Source organism: Gopherus flavomarginatus, chromosome 3 (assembly GCF_025201925.1).
Source record: "Gopherus flavomarginatus isolate rGopFla2 chromosome 3, rGopFla2.mat.asm, whole genome shotgun sequence".
Lineage (NCBI taxonomy): Eukaryota > Metazoa > Chordata > Testudines > Testudinidae > Gopherus > Gopherus flavomarginatus.
The window spans coordinates 94,934,283-94,956,048 of record NC_066619.1 but is presented as its reverse complement, the minus strand read 5'-3'; the positions used below and the strand labels follow the sequence as shown (position 1 = coordinate 94,956,048).

At 42.0% G+C, this 21,766-nt stretch overlaps 1 protein-coding gene across 3 annotated transcripts in view; it reads left to right on the top strand.

Annotated features, from left to right (window-relative positions):
- The window catches only part of SMARCA2 (SWI/SNF related, matrix associated, actin dependent regulator of chromatin, subfamily a, member 2), a 195,619-nt gene that overhangs the window by 20,570 nt on the left and 153,283 nt on the right, over window positions 1–21,766 (top strand). For 2 of the 3 annotated variants that reach the window (XM_050944256.1, XM_050944257.1), the window contains exons 3-6: window positions 3,315–3,444; window positions 16,700–17,029; window positions 18,537–18,644; window positions 21,230–21,479. In XM_050944256.1, coding sequence (XP_050800213.1) covers window positions 3,315–3,444; window positions 16,700–17,029; window positions 18,537–18,644; window positions 21,230–21,479 — 818 coding nt within the window. The remainder of the gene's footprint in view (window positions 1–3,314; window positions 3,445–16,699; window positions 17,030–18,536; window positions 18,645–21,229; window positions 21,480–21,766) is intronic. The other variant, XM_050944258.1, reaches the window with a different exon arrangement.

Below are 21,766 nucleotides of genomic sequence, written 5' to 3'. Positions count from 1 at the left end.
AGATTTCACTCACTCAGACCGCGGGGACAGGAACCCCTTGGTCGGCCGATCCCCAGACAGAGACGGCACCCAGACTCAAACACTCCACAAGAGGACAGATAGACACAGAGACAGGACAGTCCTCAGTCCGGACAAAACACAGAAATAATTACCTGACCAGATTCCTGATGTCAGATCCCGGGATACCTACCAGAACAGAGTGGGAACCAACAGGTTCGATGGCGTAGACCTCACTGTGGCTGTGCGCCTTTCCGCTCTAGTGGGGGACCGCTTGGGCCAAATGCCCAGGTGCCGGCTGCCACGGTCATCCCACAAAAACAGTCAGGAATCACACAGCCCCAGTGAAGACGTTTGCCATCTCGGTGGAACCTCCAAATTGTCAAAGTTAGAATCAGGACTCACAATTTGTCAGACCACTCTGTTTTATTAGCACAGCGCTCTGCCAATAACATTCAGAATATGTGAGCGGCCATGCAAGGCCAAAACAGTCTTATTTATACAGATAAAAGAGCGGGAATCAGACAAAGGAACAAAGAAAGCAAAACTGTAAAATTCACCTGGGGCACAGCATGCATATCCTACTTCCTTACTAACTCTTTATGGATCTGAGGCTAATACTTCACCAATTGCCCTTAAATGGTGCAATTGTTCTATGTGAATGTCTGTATTCCTGACACCTGGATTGCAGCATTCCAACAGTTTTTCTTAAAGGTACAGACAGCATTTCTTTAATCCTTTCTATTTTCACAATATAATTCATTCTACTTTCACATTTCTCATTTAAGTTAGGAACACCATAATTGAAACTAACCTTAAAAAATGTTCATGCTGTTTTAATCTTAACTTCTCATATCTTGGACAATTAAAAAAATAGATCAATCAGATTCACCTGTGTTGATAATCAGTTTCTAGTACATTTCACTTTCATAATGCTTGGGTTGCTTACACATGTCATTTGTCAAACCCTCACTGTCAAACCCTCTGTCATTATAGACTCTCCTCTCCCCTCCTCCCACCCCGCCCTACGTGTTTAAAAGTTGTGGAAGTATTTGTATTGGCCTTAGGTTTTGTAAAAGCTTTTCTTTTACAAACAAACAAACAAAAAAATTCTTTGGGTCACTTTGCCCTGAAAGCATCCTTTTAACTGTGAAGTTGCTTTGCCACAAGTGAATCCCTCATTCCGTAATTGACATAGGGGCATTCTGGTTATACATTTGTTTCTCCCCTGGCACCAATCCTCTCTTTCTGTGTTTTAGTTTTAGTTTTAGTTTTTTTTAATTAGGGAATGGGGAGGGAACCTGTTCAAAGGGCCTTTGGTTTTGCTGTCTCTTCTTAACTGACCTACCAACTGTCACGGAACCTTCCTTGCTGCAGCCTGTTAGTATAATACAGTGAAATCACTCTAATCACGCCAGAGCATATGCTATAATGGACCCAAGTGTTGCAGGTGAGACCAATTTCCAGTATAAATCACCCTGTGTCCACCTGAAAAGCTGGGACTAGAGCTTTGATTCTTTAGCTTCAAAACACTGTGACTCAAATTCAGCCACAGTGTGACTCTGACTCTAATGTAGTTGGCACCAGAAATGAATTTGGCCCCAACTCTACACGTGTCAATGTAGCAACTGTATGCAATATGTGAACTACCTGCAACAAGAAGTGTGTCCTCTTCAATGTTGGTGAATGCTCCAAAACCAGGAGAGGGTGTCCCATAGCATGGGAAGGGGCTGCATGCTTCAGGATGGAGAGGGGCTTTGTGTTTTTTAACGTCTTCTGCTAGAAACAGCCCAAACTCATTTTTAGACTTAAAGATTAGTTGAATTTTTTCCCAAGCTTTTAAATGAAAAATAGCTTTAACTACTAATTTTTTTGCAAGAGATATTTGCCTCATTCAAAATGAAGAGATTTGATTCAAAATGAAAAAAAAAAATTTTTTTTCCCCATCTCCCCTTCCCTTTTGCCATTTTTTCTAAAATCCCATTTTCCAGCGAGGGTTAGTTTTGTGAAAATTTAAGTGAAATGAAAGTGGCTTCATTTCCTTTGCATTTTTTGTGTGGAAAATATTACTGTTTTGGCCAGCTCTATTAAACACATTGTGTATAAAGCAGATTTTCTATAAAGAAATGCTTCCACTATCTTTTTCTTTCCTTTTTCTCTCTTTATAACTTACTGCACTGTTTTCTTACATTCTTCTTCAGTAGTCTGTTTTCCCTAAGGCTAATTTTTCTCAAAAAACAAAACAAAACAAAAAAAAAAACCAACTCACAAATCCATTTGCATTTTGAGAGTTAAAAATTGCAGATGGCAAGTTCTGTGTCCAGGGTGGCTCCTACAAGAATTGCAGGAGTTCAGCCCTGTGAGGAAAGAGAGCCTCTCTCTTCTTCCAGGGGGTGGGAGATGGGGAACAGAGCAAGATGCCAACCTTTTCTTTGCTCACCCCAAGCCCTGCACATGCAGTTAATGATTGGAATACATCTTTTCGATTTGTGACCTGTCGGATTTCCGGCTTTCAAGTGTCTAATTTGTTCCTAAGCCCCTTATCTCTGATTTGGCCTTTTTTCCATGACATTGAGCATAAAAAAAGGAGAGATTTTCTCTTCTATCCCCCATTCCAGTCTCTCCCCCAGCATTCTCTCTCTGACCTTTAGTTGACTTTCCTGCCATGGCCAGTTTGGGATGGGGCCAGAACCCTGGCCCTGCTCACCCTTCAAATACAGGTGAGAAGTGTTGTGAAGGGTGAGTGACTGACTGATTGTTGATGGCGCCAGCGTTTGAACGTGGCCAGGAAGAGGTTGCCTCCTGCAGTGGAATCTTCATGTTCAAAGAGAAACAGCATTTGGGATATTCCATTACAGCAGTGACTAAAAGGAAGAGAGTGGTTTAAAATAACTAGCCTTATTCCATCCCGAGCTGCAGAGTTTACTCTCATAAGTGGCCTATGTTTCACAGCTTTATAAACAAGGACCACCCAGATCAATTCTGATTGGATGTACCAAGTACTATTTGCCTTCACTTTGTAGTACTTGGAACTGCCCAGATGTCTCAATGAATACTTGAAAGGAGAAAGAGAGAGAGAAAGGGAGGGGTCTTTCAAAGACCAGCATTCCAGAGTTGTGGTCTCAAGAGGTCTAACTCTAGAATAGACTAGAGAGCGAAGGGGAAGAGTCCCACTGTACCCTTTTGCAGTAAGAAGATGTAGAGGCTTTACTCATTTTAGTCTATTTTTATATATTTGTGTAAGCTTTTAACTTCTCTTACTAGTTTGAAAGTTCATAAAGCAATATCTTTGTATAAATCTCTTTTTAATTTTGCAGTCCATTGATGGCTTGCATGAAAAAGGAATGGTTGAAGACATGCATTGTAGCTCCATGAAGAGTGCAAGTATGAGACCGCCTCACCCTGGAATGGGCCCACCACAGAGTCCAATGGATCAGCATAGCCAAGGTTGATATGTTATTCATGTGATGTGTTTTTCAGCTCCGTAGAAGACCTTCAGAGCCACAACTCCTTTGTGATAGGTTTCCCAGTTTTCTTTTTACCAGTTTTGACATGATGAATTATGACCTTTTGAAAACTACTTAAAATTCTTGCTCCCTTGAATGTTCCCCTAAGATATCTACTGTGGTCCAGTGGTTAGGATACAGCCCTGAGATCTGGGTTCAATTCCCTGCTCTGCCACAGCTTCTTGTGTGACCGTAAGCCTGTCCCTAAGGCTCTGTGCCTCAGCTTCCCCTCTGTAAAGCAGGGTAGTATTACTTTCCTATCTCATGGAGATTGGTAGATTCTTAATTAGTGGGTGCTGTATAATATCTGAGAGAGATGGAACAATTTTTAATATCTATCAGATGAAGCCAAATTCTGGCAAGAGCTGGTTATAGAGAGGGATAGCTCAGTGGTTTGAGCATTGGCCTGCTAAACCCAGGGTTGTGAGTTCAACCCTTGAGGGGGTCACTTAGGGATCTGGGGCAAAAATCAGTACTTGGTCCTGCTAGTGAGGGCAAGGGGCTGGTCTTGATGACCTTTCAAGGTCCCTTCCAGTTCTAGGAGATAGGTATATCTCCAATTATTATTATTATAGGCAATTGCCAGAAAACTTGTGTCCAACAACGGGCATACAGGATGGAAGTTAGCTTCACCCAAGTCCTGCAGAAGCACTGCATCATGAGTTGTGCTAGGAAAAGAGCCAAGGGTCAGAAAACATCGTTGGTGTGTTTTGTACACCCACCTCTCCCTTCTAACCTGGCAGTGGTCCTAGCTAAATACCCCATGAATTGTACTTGATCAGAAAGGTGCATACCCTATTGAATTTTTTTGTGTGTGTGCTTTTTTTGCAGTGCTCATGAAATTGCTTGAGGGGCCAGTTTGCCCTTTTGTTAGCGTTTGGCCTGGTATCACCAACATTTGATTTTAGAGGCTTTTGTGGTGGCTTCCCTCAGCCCTGCAAACTCCTCCATCCCATCAACTTGTAGCAGAGAAAGGAGACTCTGCCTACATGTTAAAGGGGGATGTATTTTATAAGCAGCTGTATGCAGTGATTTAGTTGACAACACCTGTTAGGACCTTAGCTGCTTAATAATGTGTCATACAACTACTTGTATTACAATTGCACCTCAAGATCAGGATTGGGGCCCCATTGTGCCCGTCAATGTACAAACATAAGAGATGATCTCTGTGCTGAAGTGCTTATAGACCAAATGGACAAGACAAACAAACAATTAGGGAAGTGATTTTGCTGAGGACCTACTATGTGACTTTGGGGGGAGTTGAGAATAGAACTCTAGTCTCTTGCATGCAAGTCCAATGCCTTGTCCACTGGACAACACCTGTCTCACAGTTTTACCTTTGAGTGAGTAACTACCATAAAACAAAATAGAAGGGGGCTTCTACAGGCCAGATTTTGCTTCAGATGCACAGTTTCCACTGATCTCAGTGGAACCCAAGAATGCGTATCTGAGAGAAAAATTTCCCCCAGGGATGCATGCTGTCACATTGTTGACTTGCCCCTTAAAGAAGCTTGCCCCTTAAAATGAATAGAAAAGTTGCTTCTAAAATCAAAGCTGCTAGATCTAAACCAGGAGCAGCGCCAGGGTTTTTGGCGCCCTAGGTGCAGGGCTGGCTCGCCGGTCCTGCGGCTTCAGTGGACCTCCCACAGGCGTTCCTGCGAACGGTCCGCTGGTCCCACGGCTCCGGTGGACCTGCCGCAGGCGTGCCTGCGGATGCTCCATCGGAGCCGCGGGACCAACAGACCCTCCACAGGCGGCAAGCCTGCAGGAGGTCCACCGGAGCAGTCTTCTGCCCTCCCAAATCCTGACGCCCTAGGCGACTGCCTAGGTCGCCTAAATGGAAGCGCCGGCCCTGATCTAAACATAACATTGTTAAACTACAAATATTTTGCATCTAAATAGTTGAAAGTCATTTTCCTCTTTCATCCACTTTTTAGAGCCTGAGTTCAGGACCGTGCTTGCTCTACAACAGATGATTGCATTACTAGTAGCTAAGTCAGACTGAATCTTCTGCTGTTTTTTGTGTATGTCACAGGGGAAACAGAATGCTGAACTTCTAGTCTTGTCCGTTTAAGAGGTTCACTCCATCTTTATTTCAGAAATCCTCTTTAAATCTGTTACTGTGAACTTCTTTAACTTTCTTTGCTTGATTGTCCTCTCTCTTCACCTCCACAAAAAGAATATTGTGGTGGTAGAAAGTGCCGCGTATACATGTGGGGGAAGGATTCCAGATGGATGACACAGTAAACTTTTTGGAAGCTGACAAGTAGCGGGGGAATGATCTCTTTTTTTTTCATTGACCATTTGGCTGCAGGCTTTGAACTTAAGTAGGCAGTAAGAATATATGTATTAGCTAATAGCATTTTATCCAGAAGTTGTGTTGTAAGTAGCTGGTTAAGTTAGAATTAGTTTGGTATCCTCCCAAATAGAGACCCAGTCCTGAATACCATGTAGACATTTTTTTAAGCACAAGTACCACTGAAGTCAACAGGAACTGTTAAAACACGTGGAAGTGTTCGTTGTGGAATCCCCATCATTGGAGGTTTTTAAGAACAGGATGGACCTATCAAGGGTGGTCAAGATTTACTTAGTCCTGCCTCAGCCCAGCGGGCTGGACTTGATGAGTTCTTGAGGTCCCTTCCAGTCTTACATTTCTACACTTGGTCCTAATACTGCAGTTAAAGTGATCTGAAGATTGTCCATATTCATTGTACTTTCCTCTGAGGACATTTTAAGAGTTCTGAAGCAAGTGTGTCCACTTTCCTTCATCATTTTCTAGCTTTGGTCCCTGAAATACTGCAGGCCACCTACTCCATACATTGTGACCTGATGTATTGTTGTACTCAAAATGCCCATTGAAGTTAGTGGGCATTTGAGGTGTGCATAAAACTGCTTGACCGGATAACTTGCACCCAGGAGCATTAAAAATTGGTAGAGAAGCTATCTGAACCATTAATGTTGACTTCTAACAAATCTTGGAAGGCAGGGGAAGTTCAAGGACTGGAAAAAAGCTGATGTCATGCTGATATTTAGAAAAGGGCAACAAAATGAACCCGGATAACTATAGGCAGGTTATCCTGACACTGATCCGAGGCAAAACCATGAAAAGGCTGATATGTGGTATAGTCAGTAAAGAAGTAAAGGTTTATAGCATACTTAATGCCAGTCAACATGGTTTTATGGAAAATAGGTGTTGTCAAGCAAACTTGATGTTTTTATGAGATCAAAAGTTTGGCTTAGTTCCACGACACTGATTTAAAAAAATCTACACAAAATAAAAATAAAAACTAATTGCTAGCTCATAAAAATTAATTGTAAATGCATCCCCATGCTCTGGGTGTCCCTAGCCTCTGACTGTGAGAAGCTGGGAGTGGTTGACGGGGATGGATCACACAATGATTGCCTGTTCTGTTCATTCCGTCTGAAGCACCTTGCATTGGCTACTGTCGGAAGACAGGATACTGTGCTAGATTGAGCATTGATCAGACCCAGTATGACTGTTCTTATGGGTAGTTGTCCTCTAATGGGTTGTTTCTAGTGGGGACTCCCAGTGATCTGTTCTCAGCCCAGTGCTATTCACTATCTTCGTCAATGATCTGGAAGAAAATATTATTGCTAGTAAAATTTGAAAATAGTGGAGTGATAAATAGTGATGGGAAGAGGTTACTGATACAGGCTGATCTGAATTGCTTGGTAAGGTGAGCTTATTTGAACAACATGTGACCTTGCACGTGGCTATCTGAATCAAGGAACAAAGCAGGTCAATGCAGGGGGATATGAGATGGGGGGAGTTAGGGGTTGGGGCGGGGAGCTATATCCTGGAATATGGTGAGCACTCAGTTGAAATTGAACTCTGCTGTAGCTAAGTATGGGGCAGAAACAATCCTTGGATATATAAGCAGGGAATATAAAGGAGGAGGTATACCTTTGTATACAACATTGGTGTGACCAACACTGTTCAGTTCTGAAGTCAGCACTTCAAAAAAGATGTTGAGAAATTGGAAGGGGTTCAGAAAAGAACTGCAAGAATGAACTGAAGGCTGAAAAACATGCCTTTATACTTAGACTACATTATGTATGAGAAGGCTAAGAGGTGACTTGATCATAGTTTACAAGTACTTACCTGGGGAAGAGATTTCTTCTAGTTGATGGCTTTTTAATTTACTGGAAAAAGGCATAATGAGATTCAGTGGTTGAAAGCTAAAAGTAAACAAATTCATACTGTAAATAGGATTGGCAGAATTATAATTTTTTTAAAATAATTGACATATCAGTTATCAGAGGGGTAGCCGTGTTAGTCTGAATCTGTAAAAAGTGACAAAGAGTCCTGTGGCACCTTATAGACTAACAGAAGTATTGAAGCATAAGCTTTTGTCAGTGAACACCCACTTCATCATCAAAACTAAGATCTTAAGCAGCATTTCTTTGCTTATCTGTAAATTTCTATCATCAGTGGAAATGTCAGTTTGTGTGTATAGTGAAGATGAAGTTTACTGACATTTACTGATAAATCTAATTCTTCCAAGCCTTACCATGAATAAGGCACAATTTTTTTTAACAGTGAGGGTAATTAGCCATTGAAAGATCTTTTTGAGGGATGATGGATTCTCCATTAATTACTCTTTAAATTAAGACTTGGCTGTCACTCAAAAATATTCAGTGGCCCAAACAGAAGTCATGGGGTTGCAGAAATTATAAGATGAGGTTTTTGGTTTGTGCTATGTATGTGGTCCAACTAAAATGATCATAGTGGTCCCTTCTGGCCTTAAAATCTATAACTATAAACTGGGAGTGTAAGACATAGGCATATACCATATGTTTTAGTTTTTGAAAATGAAAAATAAATAGATTTTATCCAGTGTTTCTCCTCTCCGACAATTACTGTATTTGTTGAGTGTCAACTGTCACAAACACGTAAGATGTGGTCCTTACCCCAAGGAGTTTAAAATCAAATATCAAACAGACCATTTATTTCAAACTAGACTAGTTTAAATGTCCAAATGTCAAGTAATACAGGGGATTTATTTTAAAAAAAATGTATTTTGCTAGTTGAAAAGTTTCAGAAAATATGACAATGGGAGATGCAGAGAAGGTCAGAATTTCAAAAATGGATATATAATTCTGCACTGAATTATAGTATGCAATTGGTAGAATTGTGTAAGTAAATTAGGTATATACAGATGCAGGAGGACAGTTAGGCCTGGTCTACACAGAGGGGTGAGAGAGGGGAATTGATCTAAGATACGCAACTTCAGCTACGAGAATAGCGTAGCCGAAGTCGACGAATCTTAGATCGAGTTAAAATTACGTACTTTGCGTCCTCGCGGTGCTGGATCGATGGCTGCAGCTCCCCCGTCGACTTTGCATCCGCCTCTCGCACTGCTGGAGTTCAGCAGTTGAGGGGAGAGCGATCAGGGATCGATTTATCACGTCTGCACTACATGTGATAAATCAATCCCTGATAGATGATCGCTACTTGCCAATCTGGCAGGTAGCGTAGACGTACCCTTAGAAACATAACAGGTTGCTTGCATATGCAGTTGTGGCAATTATATACCTAATGCAAGCATGTAATTGCACGCAAGGTCTTGAAAGGAAGTCCGGAGTATTTATTGGCCAGTAAGATTATTTTCAAGGCAGCTCGGTACAGTATCATGAGAGGAACATTTCTTGGAATAGGAAACAAGGAAAACTGCCTTTTTTGCATATTTTTGATGAGCAAATCAAAACCATTCTCAAAAGCTAAATCTGCATTTACTTTGTCATCCTGCTGATAAATGTCTATCCACTGTCTCAAAGGCATTTGCTCTTCTGGGGGTTTTTAAACTAAAGATAATTACAAAAATAAGTTATGCAGCTTCATATTTAGCTTCTGTTTTTCCTTAGATTTAGTGGAATGCTAGTCATGCAGAAAGAATCTCTCACTAGCTGAGACAGACTGTCACATTTTTAATGCAGTCATACTGCAACAGGATGATTTTATAAAAATCTGACATTAATTTGGTGGGAAGAAGACTCTTGAATTGGTTTCTCTTTCCCCTACAGTTTCCCCTTCCTCTCTTGCTATCAGAAGTTAAGTTTGTTTCCTAAGGGTCTACAGTACGAAATTAATTCGAATTTATTTTATTCGAATTTCCAAAAGCAATTTTATACATTCGGTGTTGTGTGTCCCCACTAAAGCATGTGAATTCAGCGGAGTTCGTCCACAGTACCGAGGCTAGCATCAAATGTTGGAGTGATGCACTGTGGTAGGTATCCCACAGTTCCTACAGTTTCTGCCGCCCATTGGAATTGTGGGTTAAGCTCCCAGTGCATGATGGGGCAAAAACATTCTCGCAGGTGTTTTCTGAGTGTGTGCTGTCACTAGCTCCTCCCTCCGTGAAAGCTACGGCAGATGCCATACTACCAGCAGACGTTACACCACGGTGCACCACCTGTCTCCTGGTACTATGAATCCACCTCGCATGTCCTCTCGTCTTTCTGTCTAACTCTTTCATCTAACCATTTCCCACCTTTTTTCGGCTTCCGCTGCTTTTCCATGTTGTCTGTCCTGGGCTCCCGTGGAAGCTACAGAAGGCAACAATTCCCTGCTGTTTTTCAGCTGTCATGAACAGAGCCGCACAGCTTCCACCGCAAACTCTGCTCACGTTTCCGCCGCAAACTCTGCTCTCCCGCTCTTGCAGATCTAATGAGCTTCCTGACTCCATGAAAGCTACAGAAGACAACTATTTACTGCCTTTTATCGGCCATCTTGAACCGAACAGCTCATTTTGTGCCCTTTTTCCAGGATTACCTGTGCAGGCTCCATAGCATGGCAAGCATGGAGTCCGCTCAGATCTCCACTGCAGTTTTGACCATTGTAAATACCTCACACATTATCCAGCACTATGTGCAGTACCTGCAAATCCGGGCGAGGAAGCGACGACAACGCAATTATTATACTGATGAGGAGATGGACACAGACATTCCTAGAAGCACGGCATGTGGCAATTGGGAGATCATGGGGGCATTGGGCCTGGTTCATGCTATGGAATGCCAAATCAGCCTGGGAAACAAGCAAAGACTGGTGGGACCGCATAGTGTTGCAGGTCTGGGATGATTCCCAGTGGCTGCAAAACTTTCGTATGCGTAGGGCCACTTTCATGGAACTTTGTGACTTGCTGTCCCCTGCCCTGAAACGCAAAGACACCAAAATGAGAGCAGCCCTCACAGTTGAGAATCGAGTGGCCATAGCACTGTGGAAGCTTGCAACACTACCGGTCAGCCAGGAATCAGTTTTGAGTGGGCAAATCTACTGTGGGGGCTGCAGTGCTGCAAGTAGCCAAAGCAATCACTGAGCTGCTGCTACCAAAGGTAGTGACTCTGGGAAATGTGCAGGTCATAGTGAATGGCTTTAATGCGCTGGGGTTCCCAAACTGCAACGGGGCAACAGACGGGACGCATATCCCTATCTTGGCCCTGGCACACCGGGGCGGCCAAAACATAAATCGCAAGGGTTACTTTTCCATGGTGCTGCAAGCACTGGTGGATCACAAGGAACGTTTCACCAACATCAACGTGGGATGGCTGGGAAAGGTGCATGTCCCCATGTTTCTGACAAAGTGGGTGTTCTGGGAAAGGTGCATGACAATGAGATCCAGTACCTCCCGTTCGGACCATGCTGGAGCTTGTCTGCGAATCCAGGACTGTGTGATCTCTTGTAATGGTGGACTCTGCATGGTCGTCTGTGATAGTGGACTGTGCTGACGGTCACCTGTGCTGATGGTGACCAAACAGGAAATGAAATTGAAAAGTTCTCGGGGCTTTTCCTGCCTACCTGGCTAGTGCATCGGAGTTGAAAGCGTTGTCCAGAGTGGTCACAAGGGAGCATTCTGGGATAGCTCCCGGAGGCCAATAACGTTGAATTGCGTCCACAATACGTTTAACTTGGGATTGTGATCTTGACTTAAGCGCTACTCCACTTGCCAAGGTGGAGTACAGAAATCGATTTAAAGAGCCCTTTAAATCGAAAAAGCCAGTTTGGTCATATGGACGGAATCATTTTTTTTTTCTAATTAACTCGGCTAATTCCGAAATAACAGACTAGTGTAGACCAGGCCTTAGTATCTCAAATGACTGATTTGCTCTTGAAGGTTTGAATTTACTGTGATTACATGATGCTTCTGTTTAATCTCAGTAGCTTTGTTTTTGTTCTATTTAACTTATTAATATAACAGGGAAAATAAATTTCTCTTGCTTCATATTAAATGAAATTATATAAACAGCAACATTTAACTGAATTTAGACTGCATTAGCAACAACATTCAGCACAGTATGTTAATGTAAGCAGACAGTATTCATATTAGCATTAGATGCACTGGATTTTGCTGCAGATTGTTAAACTGCTAAGCAGAGATACGTGAAGAATCAAAATTAAGTCATCCCAATCCTACCTCTTCTCCATCCCTTCTCCCTCAGGAGTTGGGGAAACCTGAAGACAACCAGAGGACTCAAATAGTTGTGGTTTTTTGATAGAAGAGAAATCAAAAGGCTTAAGAATGGGCTGAAACACACAAACTATGCATGCCTTGGATTTTGAACACAATATGCAAAATTATCCTGGTGTCAGTGAAAGCTAGGCCAGTAGAAGAGAATATTTCTCAAGTGCCCTGCTCACAGCTGATTAAATAACTCAAGTGCAAACTTAAGCACTGTGACACTTTTGACATTACCCAAGGTATACAAGGTGAATCACTACTGTCTGCTTATAATGCAAGGGAGCCTTGTCTCTGCATACTGCAAGGAACTTGTCCAAAGATGTCAGCTGCTGGCAATATAAGGACCCCACTCCAGACTCTGCAAGCCCCTCTCTTTCCCTGTGCAGGCTAGCAGTTTGCATACCCCAGCCCTTAGGCTCCCTAAGTGAGTCCTTGGATCAGAGCAGAGAGAACCTGTGGCTAAGTTTTACGGAGGTAGTTTTCCCTTAGAGTTCTGCTTTTGCCCTGGGGCACATTTCCCTTCCACTTGTTTGTACATCCCACTTCATTATGCTGGAGTGCCCAGCCCCTCATTTTCTGGACACCCACTCAGCACACAGATTTGCTGCCTCCATGGAAGGAGTGCCCCCCAGTTCACTAGCTTCACCTCAGTTCAACACTCTCCTTAGCATACAGCACTTAGTCATGTTTATCGTAAACCCAAACAGGAGTTTATTTGACAGATCTTAAGATGAAAATAGAAGTATAAGGATTGGAAACATATGGTTGCAGATAAATACAAAATGCAGTGTAGAGCCTATACTTATTAACAAGTTCCTTTCCTGTCTAATAAGGTATTTCTCAACCGATAGTCACTCCATACAGTGCTTATACACTCAAGAGAGCAGAGATCCACTTTTCATGACACTCATGCTGGCAGAGTATCATCTTCTTAAAGGACACCACCATGTGTCCTTCATAACGAAGGTGTTTTGTTAACTTCAGTTCGCCTTGACTTTTCCACAATTTAAGATCTTGGTCTTGTTATCTTTTGTGCTTTATAAAGGTCCAAGATTATACATTGTCTAGACTGTGAACGCTTGGCTGGAGGGGTTGGAAGAGGTCAGGTGTTCCCTCTCTTGATTGAGTTAGCTTTGATGCCCACCTCCAGCAGGTTTCTAACAATATTTTACATTACATAACTCTTCAAATGTTTTCTGTACATACCACAATAGCCACGACAACCAGCGAGTTCTTAGCTTTTGGCTGGGACCACATATGGCCCCCTTCAGTGAAATGCCATGAAGATGGTGATCGCAGGGGAAACATGCCCGTCTGGGCATGCCTAAGGAAGTTCCTGGGAATAGATTTGTAACTGTTTAGCCCCTGTTTGCTGCCAGCAGAGGATCGCCTAGGTCACAAACACCAAAGGGTTTTTAAGGTGCTGGGACTTATCTACATTTTTAGTCACTACATAGAATGTGCTGGTCTTTTTGTTAACCTAAATTTGGGTAGATTTAGAACAACTTACACAATTCACCAAGTTACCTGCACTTCAGAAAATACTGATATTCGCCAGCCCTAATGTTCTTAAATTAGCTACATTTTTCTTTTGTGACCCTTTTATCTCTGACATAGAGATAGGAAAAGAGCGATTAGGTCACATTATCCATCTGCCTCCCAGTGTAAGATTATCCCCTACAGTATATTTTTTCAGTCGTAGTTTTGAATGACTCACGCACTTCTACCCCTGTCCTTCAGCAGTTTCGTAAGAGTCAGTGTTAGCACCAGTATCCTGACCACATTCCAGCTGGGAAAACTTTTATATGTTGCTGACCAAAAATTCTCTTTTTAACTTTAGTTCTTCATCACATGTTCTAAGCTGTTAGGTAGTATTGCTATGCATTGTGAAACACCTGTTTTCTACCCCATGGTGGCTGCATTTCAGTGGTGGGTGAAGTGTTACTCATTCTAAGTTAACCCTTTATTTGAAGTTAATCATATTACTCCTAGATCAACACCCTCTTTTTCCCAAGCCTTGTCTACAGTGAGCTTTTTTTTTGTAAAAGTCTGCCATTGCTGTAGCACTGATGCAGTTCCATCAGAGATGGCCATTGACGCTAGCCCTCCCATCATGGCTCAGAAGCATTTCCCTCACCATGTTATGTTGGTGATACAGTGGTAACAATGCCTAGGCCAATGTACACTAATGTGCCCACCATTGCTACAACTAGTGGAGTTTCACAGATATTAGAATGACAATGGGAAACTTTAAGAAAGAACTCAGTGTAGAAACAGCCTCAGCCCATACTGAATTCTTTCCTTCCTTCGGTATTGGCACCTTTCACATATCTGCAGATATCTGTTGTATCTTTCTTTTACTTGTAATCTAGATAAGCTGTGTATTCAGTTCATCCAGACTTTCCTCAAAGTCTGTCTCTCTGGACTATTACATTTCTTTGTATTACTACATTATTGTTATTTGGATACAGGTAAGGTGCATTGATTTTAAATTGACAATTTAGATCGGCAAGCAGGAAATCATTGATTTTTTTAAATCTTGTTTTGCACATTTGTACTTTAGTGAGTTTCCTAAAGAATGGTTTATTCTCATTGGTCGGTATAACCATTAAAAGAGCTTGATTTGCAACCAACCATAGCCTTAACATTATATTTGTTACTTCTTTTTGATAAGCAGCAGGATACTCTACAGCCATATGCAGTTATTTAAACAAAGTTTAATAAGCATTTATTCAGAGTCTTAGTTTTTACATTTTTAAATGGTGAAGGAAGCTTTTTATTTACTAGAATATTTTTTTCCTCAGGGTTTGTGTCAAGCTGCATTTGGATAGAAATTTGGAATTCAATTAAAATGTACAATACCAGCATTTTAAATGTCTTGTGTTCTTTAAATGTGCTAATATGTAAGGGAAAAAATGAGTTTAGCAAAACCTGGTTTGCATTTATAGGTAACCAATTTATTAAAGGAAGGAAGTCTAGCAGTTTGACTACTTACTACCTCCTGAGCACCCCAACCTGGGGTCATCCCATCTTTACTTCCCTTTCATCCAGGTCCCTTTAAGAACTGTCTCCAGTGACCTTCTAAGCTCAAATCTTTTGATTCACTCTTCACCAGTTCTCCTCAGGGTGGCAAGAGAGTTTGTCAAAAATAGAACTCAGGAGTTCAAAACAAACACACTGCTCATTTTCCCTTCTTTAATTCCAGTCACAGGTTTTACCTGGCTAGGGCTCTGCAAGTGCCAGCCTTGCCCCTCAGAGCTGCTTCTTCCACTAGCCGCCTATCCTGAGCTTCCCCAACTCACTGCCAGACTGCTTGCTTCTAACAGTCTCTCTACCCTCTCCCCGGTAGCTTTCTGCTGCCTTTTATATTATTTTATATTGGAATCACATGATTCCTCTCAGGTGGCATTTTGTAATCTGGGCTGGCTTAGCCCCAGGGATTCCAGCCCATATGCAATGCACCCTATAACACCAAGTATTAATGGTAGTTAGAGAATCAGCAAATTGTTTCTGGTCATCGTGGGCCAGATTTTGAAAGGTATTTAGGTGCCTAAAGATGCAGATAGGAGCCCAGTGGGATTTTCAAAAGTGCATAAGCAGGGTAAGTGCCTCACTCCCATGAAATCAAGCAAACTCTGCCACTCATTGTTTTACATATGGGAAGGCTGGGGTTTAGTGGTACTTTTCCACTTAGCAGAGATGATCTGAGATGTAAATAAATAATATTTGGACAGTGCAATCAAAATTCACACTGATAAAGTCAGAGGTGGGACTAGAATACACAAGTTCTACCCCTTTTCCCTAACCCGGTGCTTTTTCTGCCAGATCTTTCACAGAGCACCAACACCTCAATTGGCTTTTTCAAAAAAAAGTTTTTGTTCAGAAATGGGTCTTACAATTTCTCCCATGTCCAGATAGTGAACAATATTGAGTATTTAGTCAATATTGGGGAGGGATAGCTCAGTGGTTTGAGCGTTGGCTTGCTAAACCTAAGGTTGTGAGATCAATCCTTGAGGGGGCCATTTAGGGATCTGGGGCAAAAATCTGTCTGGGGATTAGTCCTGCTTTGAGTAGGGCATTGGCCTAGATGATCTTCTGAGGTACCTTCCAACCCTGATATTCTGTGATTCCAAACTTTAGCCATTAATCAGCATAAGGTGGCACAATTGTACCTAATTACTGAAGGGTGACTTACAAACTGTCTGTTTTTATAGCTTTATTTTGAAGATATTGTCAAGGAATGCCTAGAGTAATGGGCAAGTGCTTCTTTTCAGGGGAGATATGTATACATCAAAATAAATAAACATTGTGCAATCTGCATAAACTGTATAGTAGGCAAGCTTCAAAAATCTTCCAGATGAAAATTTCCCCCACCTCTTCCGTGAGCCAGTGCCCCATCATGGTGGTCAGAGTTCCCATCCTGTTTGGAGGCACTGTGTTTAAGATGGACAGTTTGGTTTTAGATGGCTTAGCCAAAAAACATGGGGGGTTATTATTTTAAAAGAGCCATGATATCTGGTGCAAGATTAAGTTCTGGTAGCCTTCTAGTTGTCCCAAGGAACTCCAGATCTCCATTTCTATCTTCACAAAAAATATCACTACAATACCTAATGAGAAAATGTGTATGATTTGGGTATTCATAAAGGTAACAGAAGTTCTGTGGCTCATAAGACTTAGTTAATTGGGAAAGTAAATTTGTGATCCTCCTAACTATTCCAGGTTATATGTCTCCTCACCCATCTCCTTTGGGAGCACCAGAACATGTGTCCAGCCCAATATCTGGAGGGGGCCCAACTCCACCCCACATGCCACCAAGTCAACCAGGACCCATGATACCAGGAGATCCACAGGTCATGAGCCAGCCCAACAGGGGTCCTTCACCTTTTAGCCCTGTCCAGCTGCACCAGCTCCGGGCTCAGATTCTAGCTTACAAAATGTTAGCTAGAGGCCAGCCTTTACCTGAAAACCTGCAACTTGCTGTTCAAGGGAAGAGGACGTTGCCTGGGATTCAACAACAACAGGCTCCTGCTAACTACAGCAGACTACCTGGTAAGTACATGTGGGCTATGAAGCGTGGGTCATATTCTGCCATCAGTTATACCAATGCAAAACTATCAGGATCGGTGGTGGTGCGTGCATGCATGTGAGGGCCAGATTGTGGCCTCAGTATGAACAACGAGCTTCAGCTTTATATAAGTTGGACTAAGAGTGGCATAAAACCACTGCATTAAAAATACACTGTAAACTTAAAATCTAGTTCATTAAAAAAAAAAAAAAAGCGGAGACAAAAGTATTTTTATATACTTCAGCTGCCCTGGGTACCCTCTACCTTTTTTGTGGTGTTAAAAAATAATCACATTTTTGCTATTCTCTTTTAAGTGCTTATATTCTACCCTTACTGACAACAAAAAAACAGGAGAAATTGACTCTGTAAGGGAAACAGTGAAACTGACTATATTAAGAGTATTGAGAAATGACCTAAGTAAACTGAAAAATATAAACATTTTTTTCTTTTTTTCTGTCATAGTGATCTTAGATGTTACAAGCAACATAGTAGGTAAACACTTTTTAGACAGAAGCATGCTTTTTGTTTCTTAAACTGTGAACTTTTAAACACACTTACTGCAGAAAAACCCTTTGCATTTTCTGAACAGGTCTTTGCTTAAAACTCCTCAAGCTTGGGGGTGTGGATCCTTTTGTTTTGTGTGTAATTCACATACAGAAACACTGTGTGGTGATGGTCCATTATCACCACCCTTCCCATCCTCATCCCCTGGAAAAAAAGTTTATCCATCCAAGTTTATGTGCATTTTTTTCATAATAGCTGTATCCCTAAGGAAGTGACCTGTATGTATTTTTAGCTGTACATCACTTTTTGGGTTTAGAAGCCCTTACGACTTGATGATGCCTTATGAAAAAGAAAATACCAAAATTATTTAGAGACAGTTTTAGGTATCATTTATCTATTACTTTTGTGTGTCTCTCTGTTACTAGGGGCTATGAAAACTTAATCTTTGTTTTTAACAGTTAATCTCCTCCTGCTGTTTATTACCCACATTAAGAAGTTATCCTCTGTTGGTGACGTCATAGTATCTACCAAACAGAGGATTATGATTTTAAGCAGGGAATAATCAGCAAGAACAGATTTCAAAATATGCAAATTTTTTAAAGTTAAAGATTTCTATGAACTATCTGTGGATGAAATATGTTTGTGTTTGCCTTATGTGCTAGTCACGTAAAATTGATCCCAAATCACTTTTCTGTAGTTAAAAATTGGGGGTTAAAATGATTCTCTTTTTCTTGTTAATAACAGTTTTAATAACACTGCTGGTCACTTTATTTCAGTGCACATGGCTTTGTCTTCTAGTCTTTTTTTAGTAGATTTGATTTAAATGCACTTCATTACATTTATATTTCACACAGCAGAATCCACTTAAATCTGTATTTAATGCCCCAAACTGTATTTGCATATATAGACTTGTTTGGCAGAAAGTGGCGTGATTTCTGAATGCATAGAAATGCCGTGTATTTTAATACGTTTCTTTCCTCTGTTGAGTTGCAGGTATTGGGGTGCATTCAATTCCTGGTCCCCCAACTGGGCCAGGACCTGCTTCAGGAGTGCCAGGACATGCAGCTGCCATGACCCCTAAATCTTGGGCAGAAGGTAGAAGAGAGTACAACAATAATTTTGTACTACACAGTTAAGGTTAAATTGTGTTGGCAGGGCTTTGGGAGTAGGGACAGGAAAGGAAGTGGGGAGGTAAAAAGGCATACAGAAGAAATAGTGTAACCTTTACTTTGCCTCACACACAAATATCAAGGAGTGTCCTACAAATGATCAGACTGTGAATGACTTGGGCGGATGAAATTATTGTTGCTGTTAGGCGACCTGAACATGAAGCTTCTCTCTACAATCAGAATGAAATATATAAGCTGTTTGAGGGACAAGCATAAAACCTAATAAACAGGTAGTTACAGTCTGAGCATGCTTAATTGCAGAAAGCTGTTCAGACCATTTTTCTGGCTACTGTAAACAAACGTTTTCACGCAATGGGTAAAATTCGGCTTTTTAAAAAAATGTACTAAATTTTAAAGTACAAGTTAGTCTTCAAGGATTAGAGAACAATGTTACATTGTTCTGCTAGATAACCTGCTTTATAATCTGATGATCTGGGAATACATTTAAAAACTATTGTTGGGGTTTTTTTTGTCCCCACCTACTTGAAAATGGAGCAAAAGAAGTAAGGTGATAGGTGAATGAAGAATATCAGTTTAATAGTAAATGTTCCTCTGTCTGGAACATTTTTGTTCAAAGATTAAATTTTTTTTTTTTTTTTTAATGCAGACACTGGTATGGTACAGATTTCTCCTATTAAAAAGCTCCTTATTCTGTGTCAGTACTTAAAGGGAATTACATCTTGGAGGAAATCGGGACTAAATGATGGTTCACTATCCTAAAAAGAAATGTCGTCAGATGACACTTATCGCTCTCTTTAAAAAAGAGACAAAATACTGCTGTCTGGTCAGTTGCAGCATTATGTTCCTTTGAGTGCTCCAACAAACTGAGCTCCGAAGATGAGCCATCTTCTCCAGATGGGTTTCGGGTCCTGGATCTGAAGTAAACTGATCCTGGGATTGAGGACAGATTCTGAGATTGTGTTTCATCAATTGAATTATTACATGCCAACCCCCGCACCCCTTCAAAAAATACAGCTTTATTGTTGCAGATATCTGTTGTTTTCAATGTCTCTCTCCCACATCTCCGTCAAATCAGTAACTACTCGTCCATGCACAGAGGGCCATAAACTGCAGCACTTTCCTATCTGTCTCTATTGGATGCTACTTTCATGTTAAGTGATGCATTAAACTTTTGAAATGAGGAGAGTGCTGCAGTTTAGAAGAAAAATCAAGCACCCAATACTTGAAATATTTATTTACTTATATTACTATCTTAATCTGGGGTAGTGTGTGGTTTTTTTTTAAATGTAATTTTACAAGTACACCTCTAACCCAATATAACACGACCCAATAGAACACGGGTTCGTATACAACATGGTAAAGCTCTGACACTGTGCTCTGAGCAGCATGTTAAGGGTGTCAGCCAGGCCAAGGTTGAGGGGTTTGATAAGGGACAGAGGGTCTTGGGGGCGGTCGGGGCAGAATCTGGGGGGCAGGAGCTGTGGGAGGGCACTTTTGGGGGCCCTGCAGTCTCAGAGTGGCCCAGGGGATTAGCAGGGGGCTGGGAGCAGCCCACTCTGCTTCCCTTGCCCCGGCCCCAGCCGTGTCGCTTGCGGGAGGGGGCTTGGGGGAAGGGATCCCTCCCGCACTCACCAGCAGCGACGGAAGCAGAGCAGCCCGGCCCCAGCCCGCTCCACTCTGCCAGCTCCCAGCTGCAGCACTCCACTTCCCACCACAAGTGAGTATGGGGGCGTTCTTTCCCCAACCTCCCTGCGCTCACCTACAGCGGAAGGCTGAGCGTTGTGGCTGGAAGCTGGCAGGGTGGAGTGGACTGGGGCCGGGCTGCTCCGCTTCCCGCCGCTGCTGGTGAGTGCCTGTCAGGTGGCAGGGAGGGGTGGATAGGGGTCAGAGCAGTCAGGGGATAGGGGGTGGGATCCTGGGGGTGATTAGGGATGAGGGGGTCTCTGGAGGGGGCGGTCAGGGAACAAGGAACTGGGGGGAGGGCAAAGCAAGTTTGATATAACGCGGTCACACCTATAATGCGGTGAGATTTTTTTGTCTCCTGAGGACCGCGTTATATCGGGGTAGAGGTGTATATTAAATTATTGTAAAGTATATAAAAGTGGATGTCTTAATAAAGTGAATACTGCTGACATTTTTTCTGGCAGAGCTGTGGAAAGAAGCTTGCTCTTGGTGCTAGCCAAATTCTGCTCCTGGGTGTATTTTCATAATTGACATGGAGATAGTGCCCACATAAGAGAGCAGAGTTTGATCCTCTGCCTAGATCTACCCAGTGCTAGAAATCTCTTGCTGATACAAACTCTACACTTAAAAAAACCCCAAAGACGAAATGAAAATATAGCCTTAATAAATTGTCAGTTGCAATTGCTGTTTTTGGATTACTTTCTGTAATGTCCACTACAGTATATTCTTCCTCTGTGGGAAGTGAAACCTATCTCAGTGTGTATTTTTGTTAACTCTGAAAGTTTATCTTTGGTGCCTAGCTGCAGATTTTTGTGTTCAAAATAAAGCTGCTCTGTTTTTCACATGGCCACGTTACTTGTTTTGCAGGTCAAGGCCCAGATATGAATGTTGCCAGTACACCACAAAAGCTTGCTGTTCCACCTCCTAGTGGAAGGCCTTCACCTGCCCCTCCTGCAGCTCAGCCTTCTGCAGCCATGCCTGGTCCTTCTGTACCACAGCCAACACCTGGACAGCCTTCACCTATTGTTCAGCTGCAGCAAAAACAGAACCGTATCAGCCCCATCCAGAAGCCACAAGGATTGGATCCTGTTGAAATACTCCAGGAGCGTGAATACAGGTAAAGAGGGATACATGAGAGTTAAACTACACATGCTTCAGTGTTGTGTTTGTGGACACTAGCTGGTCTCTCTTGCAATTGTAGCTCATAAGGGTCATAATTAAAACAATTCGTTTGAGAGAGGCTATAGTAAAAACTAATATAGACCCATCAAACTAAAGGGTGATTCTAAAGTTTACTTTAAAGTTAAACATATGCTAAAGTGCTTTGCTGGATCAGGACTGAAAGGACTCAGGTTATGAAACTAAAATTCTTAGACTCAACATGGAGGTTATTTTAGCAAAAGT